The 17,548-nt window shown below is 51.7% G+C and overlaps 1 protein-coding gene across 1 annotated transcript in view; it reads left to right on the top strand.

Moving 5' to 3' along the window:
• Nucleotides 1–13,410, top strand: part of SMAD6 (SMAD family member 6) — a 36,764-nt gene extending 23,354 nt beyond the window's left edge. The window contains exon 5 of the mRNA XM_054272805.1: nucleotides 12,836–13,410. Coding sequence (XP_054128780.1) covers nucleotides 12,836–13,377 — 542 coding nt within the window. The 3' untranslated portion in view covers nucleotides 13,378–13,410. The remainder of the gene's footprint in view (nucleotides 1–12,835) is intronic.
• The last annotated feature ends 4,138 nt before the right edge of the window (nucleotides 13,411–17,548 follow it).

The following is a 17,548-nucleotide window of genomic DNA, read 5'->3' as shown; positions in this document are numbered from 1 at the left end:
GAGCCTTCCCTTCTCCAGGGGAACATTCCCAGCTCTCCCAGCCTGGCTCCAGAGGAGCTCCACCCATGGAGCATCTCCATGGCCTCCTCTGGAATTGCTGCAGCAGCTCCAGGTCCTTCTTTGCCTTGCTCTTCCCCCAGCACAACCACCTTGCTTCTGCTCCCAAATTTCCTCTTGCAAGGCTCCAGCGATGCTGCATCTCCAGGGAGCTCCAAGGGGCCCGTGCAGCCCCTTTTGTTTCTGGCTTCATCCAGCACCAGGCTGTGACATTGCCTGGGATTCCCCCCTGAGGAGCTGCCCCATCCCACTGTAGGGGTGGAATCCTGCACTGGTGTGGGTGGGAAGGGACCTGTGAGGAGTCCAGCCCCTGTGGATGTGTTGAGGAAGGTGGGAGGGTCCAGAGCTGGAGCTTTGCTTGCTCTGCTCCAAGCAGAGCATCCCAGACCCCTTGGGTGACCTTTCCCTCTGGTTTCAGGCCAGCAGGGAGTGGGACCCCCTGGCTGGGTGGGTGCTGAGCCCCCTCCCCACAGCACCCACCTCCCCTTGCCCTGAGCTTCCTGAGCCTCTCGGGGCTGGGTTTTTCCTCCCGCTCGCACGGCAAACGGATGTTTAGATCCGAAAGGAAATGGGATTGCTGTTTGCTCGGCTCCTCCTGGAGCAAACAGCCCTTCAAAATAACTCCAGTGGCGTAAGTGCCAGGAAAAACAGCGAAGCCAAAACCTTGTAAGCAAATAATTGGCCTTTTTGTGAGAGGGCTCCTCTTGAGCTCCAAGTTTGCAGATCAGAGCTGCTCTTTTCACGTTTTGTTTTGAGGTTTTGCAATTCTTCTCAAAGCAAACAGATCCAGTATGTGCCAGATGGGTTTTACTGATCCCAGAGCGCTGCTTCCAGGTGATTCCCCTGGACAGGCAGAGCTTTTGGGTGGGAAATTGGAGTTTCTGGAGCTGAAATGTGGAGCCGGGTGCTGGGTGTTGGCCTGGAGGAGGTGGCCCTGCACGGCGCCCTCAGGGTGTCCTGTCCCTGTCCCTGCTCCTGCAGGGATGGCTCCTGCAGGGCCTTGGCCGGGGCTGTGGGAAGAGCTCGGCTTCCCCACGCAGCCCAGCCCAGCCTGCCTGAGTCACCCCGGGCAGGGAAAGGCTCAGCAGCTTGGGAAAACCAGCTGGAAACTCCCTGCCCGCCCCAGGGCTCAGCTTTGCCCCTCAGCTGCAAAACGGGGCCAGGACCACCCTAAAGCAGCGACCCCAGAGGAGAGCCCAGGGACTCCCCAGGCTGAGCACTTCAGGGGTTTCTGTGGGTTCCTGCCACTCCTGTGGCACCCCAGGCTCGTGCAGGGGAGCAGGATGTGTTCAAAACACAGCAAGTGATGAAGTGTCACCCAGACTGAGCTGTTTGACAGCTCTGCAGCCATCTCATCCCGGGTTTCAGCTGCTCAGCTTCCAGGGAAAGGGGTGGAAGGGGGGCTGCTCCTCCCTGGGCTGTCCCTGAGCCCTCTGGGCTCTGAGGGATTTACAGACACCAGCACCCACCAGCATCCAGGTGCTGCTGTGCTGGAAAACGCTGAGTTTTCAGGGCTGGTGGGTCTGACACAGAGGATGCAGAGGTGGCAGCGTGTCCTGCTCCCTCTTCATCTCCCTGTGGAAAAACTCATTTGAGTGATGAGTGCAGACACTGAGGTGAGGTACAGGGGGAACAGGTACTTTTTTTAAACTTCATTTTATTTTTTCCTTTGGAAATGCAGCCTCTCACAGCCATGCTGTCACAGTTAAAATAAGGTTTAAATTACAGGGCTGGCTGTGGCTTTTTCCCTTTCTTTCAGAATTTTTGCCAACTTGCAATTTACTTAATGAAATCCTGCTATTTCGTTTAACGGGGATATTTTTTGCAGATGTTGATTTAACCCAGCTTTATAAAATATGTGAACTGTGCAGTTTCTTTCCTATTTTTAACAATTTAAAGATTCTAGTGCACGACTTGACAGAGTTTATAACGCCAATATCTGTTTGTACCATGTAGGAGTGGGGTTGGACCATGAGGCTTCCACATCATCCACAGCCCCATCAGAAACAGTATGAAATGCTGCAATAAAGGGCAAAAATTACCCAAAGTGGGAATTTGTGTGAGCTTTGTGAATGTATTTCTGGAAAAGTGTCCAATCCTGGTTTTACACCCAGTTATTCTTCAGGGTTTTTGCAGGGGGATTCTCTACATCCATGTGGATTCTTTATATGTGTGATATATATGGAATGAGGAAAAAAAGCGGTCTGGTTCAGGCTGGTGACAAGCTGCCTTTTGAATGTATAATGCCTGGTGTTTCCCCCAGTTTTCCTCACTTTATTTTTTAGATTTCCCTGGAGGGAGGGGAGGAATCTGCTGTTTCTCCTGCAGTGCTGAGCTGAGGGAGTGCAGTGTTGGATTCATTATCCCTAAGGATGCCTTCACGTGCTCCCTTAATCTCCCTGGCCTTGATGTACAAAGAGCCCGACCTGCTCCCCTTCCTCTCCTTCCTTTCCCTCTCCATGGGAAGGTCATTTCTGTCATTTCTTTGCTGCTTCTTCTGCGGTTTCTGAGTTCAGCCTTTGCTTTCAGCCCCAAAACAGCTCGTGGAGGAGTTGCAGCCACAAGCCCTGCACAGAGCAATCCTGAAAATGTTATTTTTTCAGCTTGAAAATGCAGTTCCACTGGCTGTGTCCTTGCTATAACTCACAGCACGGAGGGACAGGACACAGGGAATGGTTTCTCACTGCCAGAGGGCAGGGATGGATGGGATACTGGGGAGGAATTCTTCCCTGTCAGGGTGGGCAGGCCCTGGCACAGATTTTCCAGACAAGCTGGGGCTGCCCCTGGATCCCTGGAAGTGTCCAAGGCCAGGCTGGATGGGGCTTGGAGCAACCTGGGATGGTGGAAGCTGTCCCTGCCCATGGGATAAGCTTAAAGCTCCCTTCCAACCCAAACCATTCTGTGATAACTCATTAATCCTTTTCTCCTAGAATATCCCAAGCAAAGCTGGAGTTGTCTGGGATTCATATTAGTGCAGCAGGACAGGATGTATTCCATGGAGTTCTCTGTGTATTTTGGCATTTTCCTATTCCCCCCCCTCTCTTTTTTTTTTAAGAAACTGTGGTTTGTAGAAATGAAAACAAGTCCTCCTTGGCCAGGGAGGGTAATTGGTGTGAGTCACCTCCAGTCTCCTGGGCAAGTACAGGGTGAGGAATTTGGGAGATGACACTGCGACATGGGCACTTGCAGAGGTCTGGGCTGCAGTCCTGCTCCTCAGTGCTGTGGGTTCATGCAAATACATTGATTTTCATCCCCCACCAGTTTTCTTGCTGTTTATCTGCACTTTAACAGGTTTTACAGCACCGTTCCAGGGAGTATAAAAATGTGACAATGGGACTCAATGATTTTAGAGTTACAGCTGTGACAATTCTACAATTCTGAGCAAAGATTTGTTTGATCTTCAGGGATGGTCTTGTCCCAGGTTAGCAGAAATGGGTGCTCTGGGCTGCTGGTTTGTGGATTTGGCAGGACAGGGGCCCCTCCATGCACACAGATGGCACAGGGGCTGCAGATCCTCCTGGAGACGCCAGCCCAGCATCCTCCCTGCTCCTCTGTGCATGTCAGGGACCGACCCTGGGGCCTAAATCCCGACTTGCTGAAGTCATTGTTTAGTCTTTGCTTGAAGCGGGACTCGGAGCCCGTGGGTGCTGGCCACGAGCAGTGGTGAGTGGACCAGCTGCCTGCTTGGAGCGGGGCTGGGGCGGCCCCAGCAGATGTTTACACACAATCCATGGAGCAGCTATCGGAAAATCTGGCCTGTGGGGGTGCCCACGCAGCCCTGGGCACGTTGTAGGAGGGCAGGAACCATCCCTGTGGTGGGATTCCTGCACCAGCCCCTTCTCATCCCTGCTCACCCCAATCCCATCCCAGCGCTTTCAGTCCCTCCATCAGGCAGGAGCCCGAGACCTCCCCGTACGGGTTCAGCCTTTCAGCATGACCAGGTTGGCCAGCACACCAGAGGGATTTGTTTCCTTGCAGAGGCCAGGCTGGCACCCAAAATCCTTTAATTCCCTGTAAAAGCCCAGCAAATCCTCCGCGAGCGGGGACTTGCAGGAGCCGTGGGCGTTGTGACACGGTGGCAGCCCCGCAGCCCTGGCTCCCTCTGAGGTGCCTGCGCAGACAGGGAGGCTGGGAGAGCTTTATCAGGAGCAGGATCTTGGCTTCTGGCCAGGCAGAGCAAAGCCTGAATTCCCATTCCTCTCACAGCCCCTGTCTGCTTCCCATATATGTGAGGGCACTGGTACCAGGCTGGGGAAAAGTGCCTTTTTTTGGGGTTGCTGGGGATGAATTATCAGATGAGGGGAGGCTTCAGCTGGAGCCCTTTGGGAGAAGGGGTTGGGGTGGAATAGAGGACCCAGAGCCTCTCTGGGGTCTGGGATGAACCCGCTGGTACAGGGCTGGGTTGAAAGGCAGAGTTCCCAAGCTGAGGTCTCGTGTCTGCCCAGCCCAGACTCTACACCCAGCTGGCCAAGGAGGAGCAAAGCAGCTCATTCCCAGCTTGTATGGAGAAAAGTATTTGTTGGGCTGCTGCTTGTGGCCCCCTCAGGGAGCCTCCTGTGTCACAGGTTGTTTTCCAGGTCGGGGATGGTTTCCTAAAACTCTCAGTCCTTGATACTCCTGTGGAGCCAACACTCGGTCTGCCCTTGAAGGTGTCACTGTGGCTGCTGAGAAATCAGGGTGGCCTTGGGTTTTTTCAGCCCATTTGCTGCTCTTCACATAACCCATGGAAATCATTATTCTCAGGAGTAAATCCCACAGAGGTGTGAGAGCAGGGAGAGGCTCTTGCTCCAAAGGGAATGGCTGGGGCTGGAGCAGTGCAGGCTCTCAAAATCCGTCTGGTCATGGTGTTTTGTTTGGTATTGCTTTGGTTTTCCTCCCAGTTCCACTCATTTCTGGTTAGGACACTAAAAATCTGCTGCAGCCACAGCCTGCTCAGGGTCCTGTGTCCTGTCCAAACTGCAAAGCCCAAAGTTGCCATTTCCCTGGTGTTTTGGGAAGTGGATTTTCTGTGATCAGCTGGGACATCTGAAGGAGGCCTCATGAAGGGGAAGCTGAGCATTGTCCTCTGAAAATGGCGAATTTGGGTTGTTCCTGGAGGGAGCTGAGCTGTAATTTGGGGTTGGGCTGTGCAAGGAGGTGGTGATGGGCTGCCTGGCCTTTGCAGGACAGCCTTCCTGGTTTGGAGAGCTCAGTGCCCATGGATTATCCAACAACTGGACATAAAAAGCAGCCAGTGCTGGGTCAGTGGTCCTGCTGCTGCTGCTGGGACACCCTGATGTTCTTGCAGGTGTGGGAAATGAGGAGGCTCAAGCAGCATCTCTGCAGCCTCTGCCTTCAAAACCAGCTCCAGCACTCAGTGCCCCTCCACCCTGGGAGAAACCCCTTCCTTGGAGGTCTTTGCCATCGTTAAGGATTGAGGATTAGTGCTGGTGTGAAGCAGCAGGGCTTGGTTTGGTGCAGCACAGCCTCTGCCCGTGCCCTGTGCTGAGGAGGTTCCCAGGCCCAACGTGCTCAGTGCGAGCGGCGCGATGGAGGCGGGAGGAAGGGGTGTTATTCCTGTTTCTCTGCTGAGGGACCTACTAATTAGTTTCTGCTTTTCAAAGGCTTTGAAGCGCTCAGCCGAAACTTCTCTGGGAGCGAAAACTATGATTATTTATATTTATCCATTTCCCAGCGCCCCGGCCCCGCCGCGCTCCGGCCGCTGGGAGGATTATCCCGCTGCCCCGGGGGAGGCTGGCAGCACCCACAGCTGCTGTGCCAAGCCTGAACGGCTCCCAGAGGCAGGGAGAGCCCAGGAGATCCCACTGGGCCATCCCAGGCCGTGCCCATCCCACGGGATGTGGCTGGGATTGCAGCCCCCGCATTGATGAGCGGCGTGGGGAGAGGAGCCTTGGACATCACAGCTGTGGCTGGAAGGGAGTTCTGCCATCCCCTGATTTATGGGGTGATTTCTCCCAGATTCTCAGCGATTTTCAGGCTCTGGGGGAACAAAAAGGGACTGCACACGTGGTTGGGTGGAGGACCTGACAATGTGTGAGTCCTCAATGTAAAAGTGGAGGAAAGGGAGGGTTTCTCCCCCATTTTTGTCCTGGCTTCCCTCACCCTGCTACAGAGGGCACTTTTGGGAATGAACCTTCTCCCCTGTGAGTGGAGCTGGTGCCTTGCCAGGAGCAGGCAGAAGAAAAAGCCAATCCCAACCAGACAACACTCGGAAGATTTTCATCAAACCTCCGGATTTTACAGAAAATCAAACAGTGGGGACCTTCCCTGGTCCTTCCTTTCCCCTGTGGTTTTCACCAGCTCGTTTTCCTCCCCGTTTTCCAGCTGGTTGGGGCACAGGGGTGGATGCTCAGAGATGCCAAGCACGACCCCAGGATTTTGCTGGGTTTGGGTTTATCCAGGGCTGGTTTCCAAGAGGGCAGAAGTGCCAGGCAGGCTGTGGTTGATGACAGCTCTGGGGCTCTCAGAAGTGGCAGCCAGCGTGGGCGGTGACGTTCGGGGCTCCTTTTGAAGCTCTGTTTATATTGCTGTGCTCCCTGGATGTGCCAGGTGTAACGCAGGTACCTGGAGCTGGAAAAGCCACGGATGTGCCTCAAAGCTCTGAGCAAGACAGGCTGAGGTTAATGGAGACTGTTGGACTCAAAAACATTTTAAAAATATCACCTAAATCTCTGAAAACTTTGGCCTTCAGAAGGAACACATAAAAATGTCAGGGAAAAATACCCGAGTTGGGTTTTTCCAGTTTTCACCCTTGGCTGAAAAGCCCTTTCTAAAACAGGGGAGCTGGGGAGAAAAACAGTGCTAAAATACCTTAAAATCATGTTCTAGACGGTGGATTTAATGGCCAGGGAAGGTCCATTAGAAGCAAACTCCTTGAGTTTAGCTTAAAAATAAGCTAACTGATGATGACTTCCAAATTTCCGGGCAGAACTAAACATGGCATGTGTTTTGCTTTGAAGGATATAAAAAAAAATTAGCATGAGCTGATGATTTTGCAGAGTGGTTTCTTTTATGCAGAGAAAATTGTTTTCATCCTCATTCTTGGCATTGGCTCCTTGTCCTGTGTTGCTTTTGTTTCTTGGGCTGCCATGGAAATGTCCCCCTTTCCCCCCAGGCCTCTCCACACACCTCTTGCACCGGCTCTGGTGCTCATCAGACCCTTTTTTTTGAACTAATTTAATTAATTAACCCAGCGCAAGTGTTCCTCGGAGTTAATCATCTCCTGGGTTAACAAATTAAATCTGCTGGAGGAGGAGGCTGGGGAGCAGCAGAGCTCTGCTCCAAGGCAAGGCCTGGAGGAGGAGGATGGTGGACATGGTGGTGGGGAAGGCTCTTCTCTGCTGTCTTCCCATGGTTTTTGGGATAAATGAGCTGAATGGAGTCCATGGCTGCCCACCAGCCACATCCAGCACGAGGAACGTGCCTTGTGGGGTTGGAGGGGTTGGGACCCATAAAATCACATCCTTGTTTTGTAGTTGAGATGGGAGCTGGGCTGAATCCTTACATTCAGTGCAGTAAACCAGAAACCAACACCAATATCTGTTTGCACCATGTAGGAGTGGGGTTGGATGATGAGGTTCCACATCATCCACAGCCCCGTGAAAATCACTGTGAAATGCTGCAATAATGGGCAAAAATTACCCAAAACGGGAATTTGTGTGAGCTTTGTGAATGTATTTCTGGAAAAGTGTCCAACCCTGGTTTTACACCCAGTTATTCTTCAGGGTTTTTGCAGGGGGATTCTCTAAATGCTGCAGTAATGGGCAAAAATTGCCCACCTGCCTTTTCCCCTCAGGAGCCCCTTGTCCTGCTGTAGCAGGAGCTTCCCTGGAGAAACCAAGGAGCACTTAGGGAAGGGGCCTGAAGTGTCCTGTCCTCACCAGGATTTTCACCTGGAGAAGCTGCTGCCCAGCCTCCTGTGTCTGTTCCCTGCTGGGGTTAGGATGTTGCCCTGAATACACACAGTGTGCCCAACACTGGGGTGCTCCCATGGTGGCGCCGAGACGGGGTCCCAACCCCTCCGAGGTGCCCTCAGGGTGCCACTCATGGCTCCCCTGAGCATGGGCAGCCAGCAGGGGCTGGTCTGTGTCCCCTGAGGGGCCGCGTGCTGGGGACAGCTCCAGCCCCTCCCCAGCCCAAGGGGCCGTGCTGGGGTTGGTGCTGGTGGCAGGGGGGCTCTGGGGGGCACAGCGATGCATTCCAGCTGAAACTTGTAAGGCAGAGGTATTTTAATGTATTGGCTTAAAGAAAATGGTTGTGAGCTTTGCTGGGGCAGATTGACAATTAATTTCTTTTTTTTTTCTTTTTTGTCTTTCTTTTTTTTTTTTCTTTGCGGGGCCATAAAAATTCCATTTCTGCTGTGGAAAGTTTTAACCCCTTCCTTACCCTGGTGCTTGTTTCTAGGTATTAATGGGGGATTATTTTAACTGATGGCTCCCCAGGGAACTGTTAATAGATTTTGGGGAAATGTGTGTGTTCTTTGTGCTGGGGTTTTATCTGGACCTTGTTCACAGTGACCTGTGTATGGCTATAACCTTCCTGCTTCCCTGCTTCTGTGTGTTTGGCAGTGTAAATACAGATCTGTGCTGTGGCAGAGGGGAGGAAAAAGACTGAGCATGGGCCTGATAGTCCAAAAGTGGAGTAAAAGTGCATGGAAAGGTGTTGAGGGAAGATGTACCTGAGCTCCATGGCCAGTGGAGTGTGAGGCTGCCCTGTGACACAGGAGTACAGGAGGGAGGGACATGGAAATGGGGAATGGGCTCTGTGGTGGGAGGACTTTTGAATATCCTGCTTCATTTCCAGGTTGCCCAGATGTGCATTAAGTCCCTGTCACATCTGGAGAGTGCAGTGATTTATTTTTCATGTGCGTGGTCTTCCCTATGGGCACCTCTTCAGTGTTTTGAGAAGCTCTTCCTTGCAGCCATGTATTGAGAGGGGCATTTGACCTGCTGGGAGGAGGTTTGGTGGCTTTGGAAAAGCCAAGGAGTGAATCAGAGCAGTTTGTTTCATGTGCTTCGTGATCTGCCCATGTTTTCCATCCTGCTTTCAAGTGCAACATCAAGCAGTGGGACTGTGCAGTGTTTTGTTTTGGAAAAAAGCATCTTTCTTTTCTCTTTTAAAGCACTCCTTTGAACTTTACTGGCATAAAACGCTGTCAAATCACAAATAGTCTCAAACCTCAAGTTATTTTCTTTACCTCCATACTCTGCAGGGAGTGACAGCAGCAGTGCTGCTAACGCCGGGAGGATTTACAGTGTTTGCTCTCTGCATTTATTCCCAGAGCCAGATTCCTTTTGCCTGAGCCATGCAGGAGCCTTTTCCCTTTAAATTCTGGGCCGGATTCTCCTATCTTATTCCTTTATCTCTAATTGTTTGAATTCACTTTGGGATGTGCTGGGAGGCATCGCTGGGATGCATGGAGGAGCAGTGGTGGAGGAAGGAGTAAACACCAGGCAGAGTTTCAGCCCCTCCATCTGATGGATGAAGGTGGCTTTGATGGAGGAGATAGCCCTGACGCCAGCCCCTCTGGAGCGGCTACAAGTTGTAGCTGCCTACAATGATAGTTGTTAAAAACCCCTCCTGTACCACGGCGGGACTCAAATATTTTCCTTTCTTCAAAAAGAACGCTAACAAGCCCGCCTCTGTTCCAGCAGAAGTGGGAGGGGGGACAAAACAGAACAAAAAGTGGATTTTCTTGTCTGTGCATAAAGGGCAGCATGGAAAAAAAGCGGAGAGAAAAGTGGAATATTTATTTAAAAGGCAGAGGAGGAGGTGGTGGTGTGCCGGCCGCCCCTGCTCTCTGCAGAGTGGTAGTGGCTAATAGCTGGAGGCGAAACTAATACTTGGCAGGGGATGAGACACAGCACAGGCCCCCCTGATTTGGGGGCTTGCTGAAGTGCTTGTTTTATGTCAGGGCTGCGGGATGAGTTCATCTTTGCAGGAATTGGTTGAGTGCACTGGGAGATAAAAGGAGGGAGAGGAGCCCACCGCAGCTCGGGAGCGCTGGGAGAGGGACCCTGCGGGCAGGGGCTGCTCACATGAGCCCTGAGCCGTCCCCTGCCAGGGGTCACTTCCCTGTGGGCTGCTGTGTTTGGATTTTAAAGACTTTCCTCTCCCTTGGCCAGAAGAAGTGGGTTGAAAGGAAACTTCTTCTTTCTTGAGGTGCAGTTACCTGAAAGTCACATCACCACCTGCTTGAAGGAGCACATGAGTTCTCCAGGAGTGCTGTGAGCCGGCAGAGCTGGCACTGCCAGGCAGGGGCTGTGCGATGACAGAGATGAGGAGCTCACTGGCAGGGGGCTGCATTCATGGATAGATGGAGGGAAGTTCCTGCCTTAAGTTACATGGAAATGCTTTTAATAAAGCTATTTCAAATGCATGTGAACATCACCCATGCTTTCATGACTGCTTTTGCTTAGATATTTCCCAGTTCCTGGAAAGCAGAGATGGCACCAGGGCTGTTGGCACCTCCAGCAAAATATTTTTGTAGGATAGGCACTGTTTTCCTCCAGCTTTACTTCCCCCCCTCCCTGCATATTAATTTGCACTAAACCATGAGAAACTCCTATTTAAATGTTTACTGCTGACTGTTCCCCTGATTAATGAAGCTGCTGGGGACACTGGAGGTTTGAAGTTGTCCCATCCTTAATCTGTAAGGGAAATGCAGGGGCTGAGCAGTAGTTTCTCAAAAATGTAATAACAAAACCAACATAGCTAATGGGCATGGAGGGCTTTGAGGAGGTTGGGAGGTTAAACAGATGCAGAGCTCAGTAATTGCTACCAGCCTCCAGCCCCGGCACATGAAAGGCTCTGAGCTGGTGTGTAGCCCCCAGATCACTTGAGTGGGACAGCAGCAAAGTTCAGTGTTTGGGGGAGAGCTTTGGGAAGGCATTGGGAGCATCTGTAGGATGTCCCAGGGGAAAAATGACTGTGGAAACTGGATGCTGTGGAAGATGGGTGGAGGTCTTAGCACCTTGGTTTAGTGCAAGTTGTCCCAGTTGATGACAGAGGGATGGACTGAGATGGTGTCCCCAGAAATGTGACCTGTGGTGGGTGAAGGGGAAAGGGCTGAGATGGTTCCCCCAAAATGTGACCTGTGGTGGGAGAAGGGGCTGCTTCAGGCTGATGAGCACTGCCCACAGCAAAGGGCATCCTACTGCCTGCCCTGTCACCCCCTCCCCCACGGCCCTCCCCTTAAATTTGTATAGTTACAACTCCAGTTAAACTCCAACAAAGCCGCTTAATCCAAAGCTGGTTAATGGGGAGGGGAGCCCGCTCTGCTCCGGGGTAATTTGAGCCTGAAAAGAAGCGGGGCTGGAGGGCTGGGCCTGAAATCCGGTGTGTCAGTGGGGGCTCTGGAGCAAAATAATGGCATCACCCCGCGGGCGAGTTAATGGGACATGATGGCACGGAGGCACCGGGGTCAGCAGGCCGCGGGCACGTGAGGGATTGTCAGGGAGCTTAATGCCGGCCACGGAGCACGGCCAGCCAGAGCACAGCACCTCGCTGGAAATTCCATGGCGGTTTTCCCTTAACCGGTGCGGCAGGAGCAGGAATGATGTTCAGCAAGTGGTTAATTTGCCCTCTTTGGGGCTCCTTCTTTTCCTGTCTTCCTTCTGGAGACATCATAAATTCTGGAGGCATCATAGATTAAACAGATTTCTGGCAGCCTGCATCCCTCCCGTCTTCCCTGAGTGTAATTCCTAGAAAGAAGAGACGTCTCTCATTGTCTGGAGAGAGTTCCAGTGGGTTTTTAGAAGGACATGTATAGTTCATAGCAGCTACTCCCCCTTGGCATGAAACACTTCCTCAGATTTCATGTTCCCCGTGGGAACATCAGCGTGGCTGTCAGAGAATATTACACTGAGGAGACACCCGGCGGGTCACTCTCCTTGGACATCCCTGGGGTCAGCTCGCCACAAGTTGGGCTTCAAAGGTGGGGGTGCTGGGGAGCCACCAGGCTCAGGATACCGGGACAGTGTTGGAACCAGATCCATTGGGAGGAATGCAAATATCCTGAGGACACGCGGGCCCAGCTGTGGATGCAGGACATTAAATTGGAGAGAGACGTGCTAAGCTCATGGGAGATGGTGGGCATCCTCTGAGGTCTCCAGCCTGGGCTTGGGCCACCAGTCTTGGTGGCATTTGATGTAATTGGAGACAGGATTTGGGTTGAGCACAAGCTTTGGGTTGAAGATGGACTTTGGGTTGAGCACACATTTTTGGGTTGAGCACAAGCTTTGGGTTAAACAGAACTTTTGAGGTGAAAGCAAATTTTGGGTTAAATACAACTTTGGGTTGAATGTGAATACAGGGTTGAACATGAAGTTTGTGCTGAACACAAGTTTTGCATTGAGCACCATCTTTGGGTTGAACACAGATTTGGGAATAGCACAAAATTTGGGTTGAACACAAGTTTTGGGTTGAGCACAGCTTTTGGGCTGAGCACAGACTTCAGGTTGAGTACAAGTTTGGGTTGAGTATGGAGTTTGTGTTGAACACAAGTTTTAGCTTGAGCATGAACTTCGAGTTAAATTCCAGCTTTGGCTTGAACACAGGTGTTGAGTTGAGTGGGAAATTTGTGTTGAACACAAGTTTTGGGTTGAGCACCATCTTTGGGTTGAACATGAGATGTGTGTTGAACACAAGGGCTAGGTTGAGCACAAGTTCAACTTCTCACTGAGCAGAGCTGATGGGTGGGAGGAGCTGTTTCCCAGGCTCCATCCCTGTGGTTCCCCAGGTGATCCCAGCACTCCTGACTCCCTCTCTGTCCCCACAGACGCCAGCACGTCGCCCGATGCCGTGAAGAGGAGCCATTGGTGCAACGTGGCCTACTGGGAGCACCGGACGCGCGTGGGCCGCCTCTACACAGTGTACGAACAGTCTGTCAGTATCTTCTACGACCTACCTCAAGGAAACGGCTTCTGCCTCGGACAGCTAAACCTGGACAACAGGAGCGAGACTGTGAGAAGGACTCGAAGTAAAATCGGCTACGGGATTTTACTGAGCAAGGAACCGGACGGGGTGTGGGCCTACAACCGCAGCGAGCATCCCATCTTCGTCAACTCCCCGACACTGGACATCCCCAACTGCAGGACTCTGATCGTGCGCAAGGTGATGCCGGGCTACTCCATCAAGGTGTTTGACTACGAGAAGTCCTGCCTGCTGCAGCACGCGGCCGAGCTGGATTACGCAGACGGGCCCTACGACCCCAACAGCGTCCGGATCAGCTTCGCCAAGGGCTGGGGGCCCTGTTATTCCAGACAGTTCATCACGTCGTGTCCGTGTTGGCTGGAGATCTTACTCAGCAACAACCGGTAACCCTCCGAGGAAAGGAAAACATCAACGGTGACAAAACACACACACACAAAAAGAAAAAAAAAAAGACAAAAAAAAAAAAAAGACACAGACTATCCCAAATATCATCTACCTAGATTTAATATAAAGTTTTATATATTATATGAAAATATATATTATACTTGTAATTATGGAGTCATTTTTACAATGTAATTATTTATGTATGGTGCAATGTGTATATGGACAAAAAACAGAAAATGCACTTTGGCTTATATAATTCTTTCAATACAGATTTTTAAAAAAAAGAAAAAAAAACAACAAAAATTATACAGCAAAAATAGGAGAAAGCCCTAATTTTGATGTATGGTTTTTTGAAATATTATTAATACCCAGACAAAAAGCTAATACCAGTCACTCATTGATAATAAAGTATTCGCATTATGGGGGGGGATTTGTCTTTTTTCTTCCCCCCCCAGCTGAAGTTGGCAGCAGTCAGGGGGGCTCCAGGGGGCAGCTGCTGTCTCCCATCTCAGCCAGGACCCTGGAAAAGCAGTAAATGAGTTGGAAGGCTGCAGCTGGCTCCAAGAGGAGGGTGGGTGAGGCCAGTTGGAGAGCCAGGGAGCACTGGGAGGAGGTGAGAGGAAGATCTGTAGCTCTTCTCACCCAGGGCTGTCTGACCTCTCTGATAACACAGAACATGGTGAGAATGAGGGTGCACATCCATGCTGTGCGGATTAATCTTCATCAGTGCTAATCAGTAGGTCTTGGAGAAAAGCAGAATATTGCACAGCCACAAAGCTGCCCAGCAGGACCAGTTTGGATCTCTGGCCTTACCCAGGGGTTGTCTGTGAGCCCTGCACATCCCAGACGTGTTTGATGGTTGAGAAACAAATGGAGGTTTTGGACAACTCATGGTTGGGTGGATCCTCCACTGGAGCATGGCCTGGATTTTGGGAATGTCTCCAGTGCCTCGGAGGAGCCATGAGCAGCTTTGTCCCGTAGATCTCCCAGTCTGTCATCCAGGCAATGAATGATCCAGGAGTGTTTGGGAAGAATATATTTACTCTGAGGAGCAGCTGCAGCCAAAAAAATGTCCTGGGCAGATGTGCCTGTCTCAGCTGATTTACTCTGCCTGGAAATCCTGGATAAAATCAGCTCCTTTGCTCTGACTTGTGCTGGGCCTGGCAGGGGCAGGTTGGACACAGGCTTTGCTTGGCTAGGGAAGTTATTTTTTGCCAGGGAGGAGCTCTGCCAAGTCCTGGAGTTTTGCTACAATTCCAGTCTGTGCCTTTGATTTCCATAAAATCCCAGCCTCTGGAGCCCAGTGACTTTGGAAGCTTTCAAGGTTGCAGAGGATATTTTTGTCACCTTCATATTCACAGAGAAAAAGATTCAATGAGACCTTAAAGAGTTAAATATGGCCTAAATTTATCATTCAGAAGCCTCCTGGTGCATGTCAGGGTCCTGCATTTTGGCACCTGGCCCTGATGTTCTTGCCACAGCCACGAGTGAGGATGGGGAATGACAGAATTGTGGAATCCTGGAATGGTTTGGGTTGGAGGAGACCTGAAATGTCACCTTGTTGCACACCTTCCACCATCCCAGGGTGCTCCAAGCCCCGTGCAGCCTGGCCCTGGACACTTCCAGGGATGGAGGAAGGTGGGGGCTGCATCCCACAGGGAAACACAGGAACCTGGATGGATGCTGGAGAGATCTGAGCAGGGAATGTTGCAATGACATTCCCGCAGTCATTTTTCAAATTATAACCATATTTGATGTTTAATTGGGACCACATTGGTTGAATTCCTGCAGCATCAGTATTAATACTTGACATCATTAATTTTTGTTTGTGTTACAGCCATTCTTAGGGAACGGTGTCAAAACATGTCACTCTCATTTAAAGCAGCTTTCAAGAGCTTTGCAGGGGGTTTTTTATCCCTTTGGCTTAGGTTTGGTGGGTCCTGCCAAACCACCCACCTCCTTTGCTATATCGCTTTCACACAGTCTATCAAGAGGCCATTTTTATGTTTTGGGGGCTTTTAAAAGAGATTTTTCTCAATACTATCCTCTTTTACCTGGGGAGCACCAGCAAACATTGCTTTTTTTGTTTCCTTTTCTTTTCCCCAGCATTTCCCACACCACATTGACACCTTTGTTCCCTGTTCTCCTTGTGGAGCAGTGCCACCATTTTCCACTTTCTACCCACTTCATAATTTCAGACAAAACAGCACCAAAGGATGGATTTGAGGGTTAACTCTGGCTTTCCCTTGTGCAATCCACTGATGGTGCTTAATTCTCTTTTTTTTCATTACTCATGCACTTCCCCAGGAATAAATCTGGAGTTGTATTTCAGTTGACAGCAGGGCTTTAAAGGGAATAAAAAAGGATTTTATGGTGAGGCAACAAAATATGACATCAAGTATCCTTTTCTGTGTCATTTTGCCCCTTTAATACCTTATAATCATTGAAACTTAGAACTCTTTACAGGAGCTTTAGGACTTCAAAGCTATAGAGCTCCACACTGGGCCCTCTCAGAGCTCAGCTGGAGCCTTCCCCGCAGTGGGGATGGACCTGGGGCTGGGAATTGTCACCTGGAGCAGCCCTGGGGTGGCTGAGGGCGGAGGGCACTGCCGTGGGGAAGGAGGAGTGAATTCCCTGCCAGGTTTGCAGGAGCAGCTGGGCACGGTTGGGGCTGATTAGGGAGCTGATGGGATCCGGCTGTGCAGCACCCACAGCTGCTGCCAATTGCCCCAGCCCTATAAAAGCAGGATGGCCACAGTGCTGCTCTTTTCTGAGCTGCCTCCTGAGCTTCTTCATGTGAGATTTTACTCCTTCCTGCAGGAATTGTGCTCTCCCAGTACCTGAGGTAAGTGGAATGTTCCCTGTTGTTGGGTCTGTGTGGTGTTTCGAGCATTTTAAGGGTAGAAATTGAAGAGCTCCCTCACAGGCGGGTGCTGGCCTGTGCTTGGCCTGATCTGTGGGGTCTCTGTGGCTCCTTTTGGGCTGGCTGGCGCTGGCTCAGCTTTGTCCTGAGGAGGCTTTTGGGTCACCCGTGTGTTTACAAATCACCAGGGGCTTGTTTTGGGCAGTGGAGTGGGGAAATGAAGGGATTTTTTCCTGTAGCAGTGCTGAACACCCAGGGTTCACACTGAGCTCAGGGAGTTCTGAGCCTCTGCTGTTGTGCCAAGGCCGAGAGTATGCAGCAGCCCTCAGAGCCTGGGGCAGGGATCCCTCAGAGCCCTCACGGCTGAGGCAGAGACCCCTCAGGGCCAGGATCCCTCAGAGCCGCTGGGGCAGGGGTCCCTCAAAGCCCTCAGGGCTGGGGCTGAGGCAGGGATCCCTCAGAGCCCTTGGGCCCGGGGCAGGGATCCCTCAGAGCCTGGGGCAGAAGTCCCTGAACAGCCCTCAGGGCCCGGGACAGGGATCCTGGAGCAGCCCTCAGGGCCCGGGGCAGGGATCCCTCAGAGCGCTCGGGGCTGGGGCAGGGATCCCTCAGCAAACACAGCTCTGTCCTGGTGCTGAGGGCCCGGCTGGGCACTGACCCGGAGCTGCTCTGCTGTGTGGGTAGGAGGGGATGGTTCCATTGCAGGCCAGGGCTGTTGGGTGGGTTTGTGACTGTCACCCCTCCCAGGCAGTGACTCCTCAGGTGGAGCTGCCCCACGGCACGGCCTTGGCAGGAGCAGGCAGCTCTCTCCATGCCGAAGCACAGCCTGGGGTGGGTGGAGTGGCTCAGCTGGCTCCCCATGGGTCACCTGAGAGGTGTTGGGACAGGGAGATGTTCTGAGCTGGTGTTTGAGCAGTGAAACTCATGGACGGTTCTGTGAGTGCCAAGGCTTGGCTGGAGGCACCAGCTGGGTTCTCCTGGTGTTGTGGGTGTACCCCAAGTCCACTTCAGTGGAAGTCCTGAATTGGTAATTCTCCTATTGGACCTGAGTCCTTGCAGGCTTTGGTGTGTGGACTGTGTTTATTTGATAGGATCCTCTTAATTTAGCAATAATGGGGTTTAAGTCTGCACACTGGGCTGGGGAGGAGCAGCCAGTTGCTGGTGGTGGGTCCCAGAGGCTGCTGCTCCCCCTGTGAGCAGACATTCATCATCCCAGTCCTTGACTTCATTGCTGCTATGACTGAGAAATGCTTTTCAGCAGCCAGAATGGAAAAGAAATTATTGCTAAATTCATCTACTCTCAGCTCTTCT

The sequence above is a fragment of the Melozone crissalis genome, unplaced genomic scaffold (genome assembly GCF_028551555.1).
Source record: "Melozone crissalis strain CALT ecotype California unplaced genomic scaffold, PUWL_Pcris_2 ptg000014l_1, whole genome shotgun sequence".
Classification (NCBI taxonomy): Eukaryota; Metazoa; Chordata; class Aves; order Passeriformes; family Passerellidae; genus Melozone; species Melozone crissalis.
This window is presented reverse-complemented; position numbering and strand designations above follow the sequence as displayed.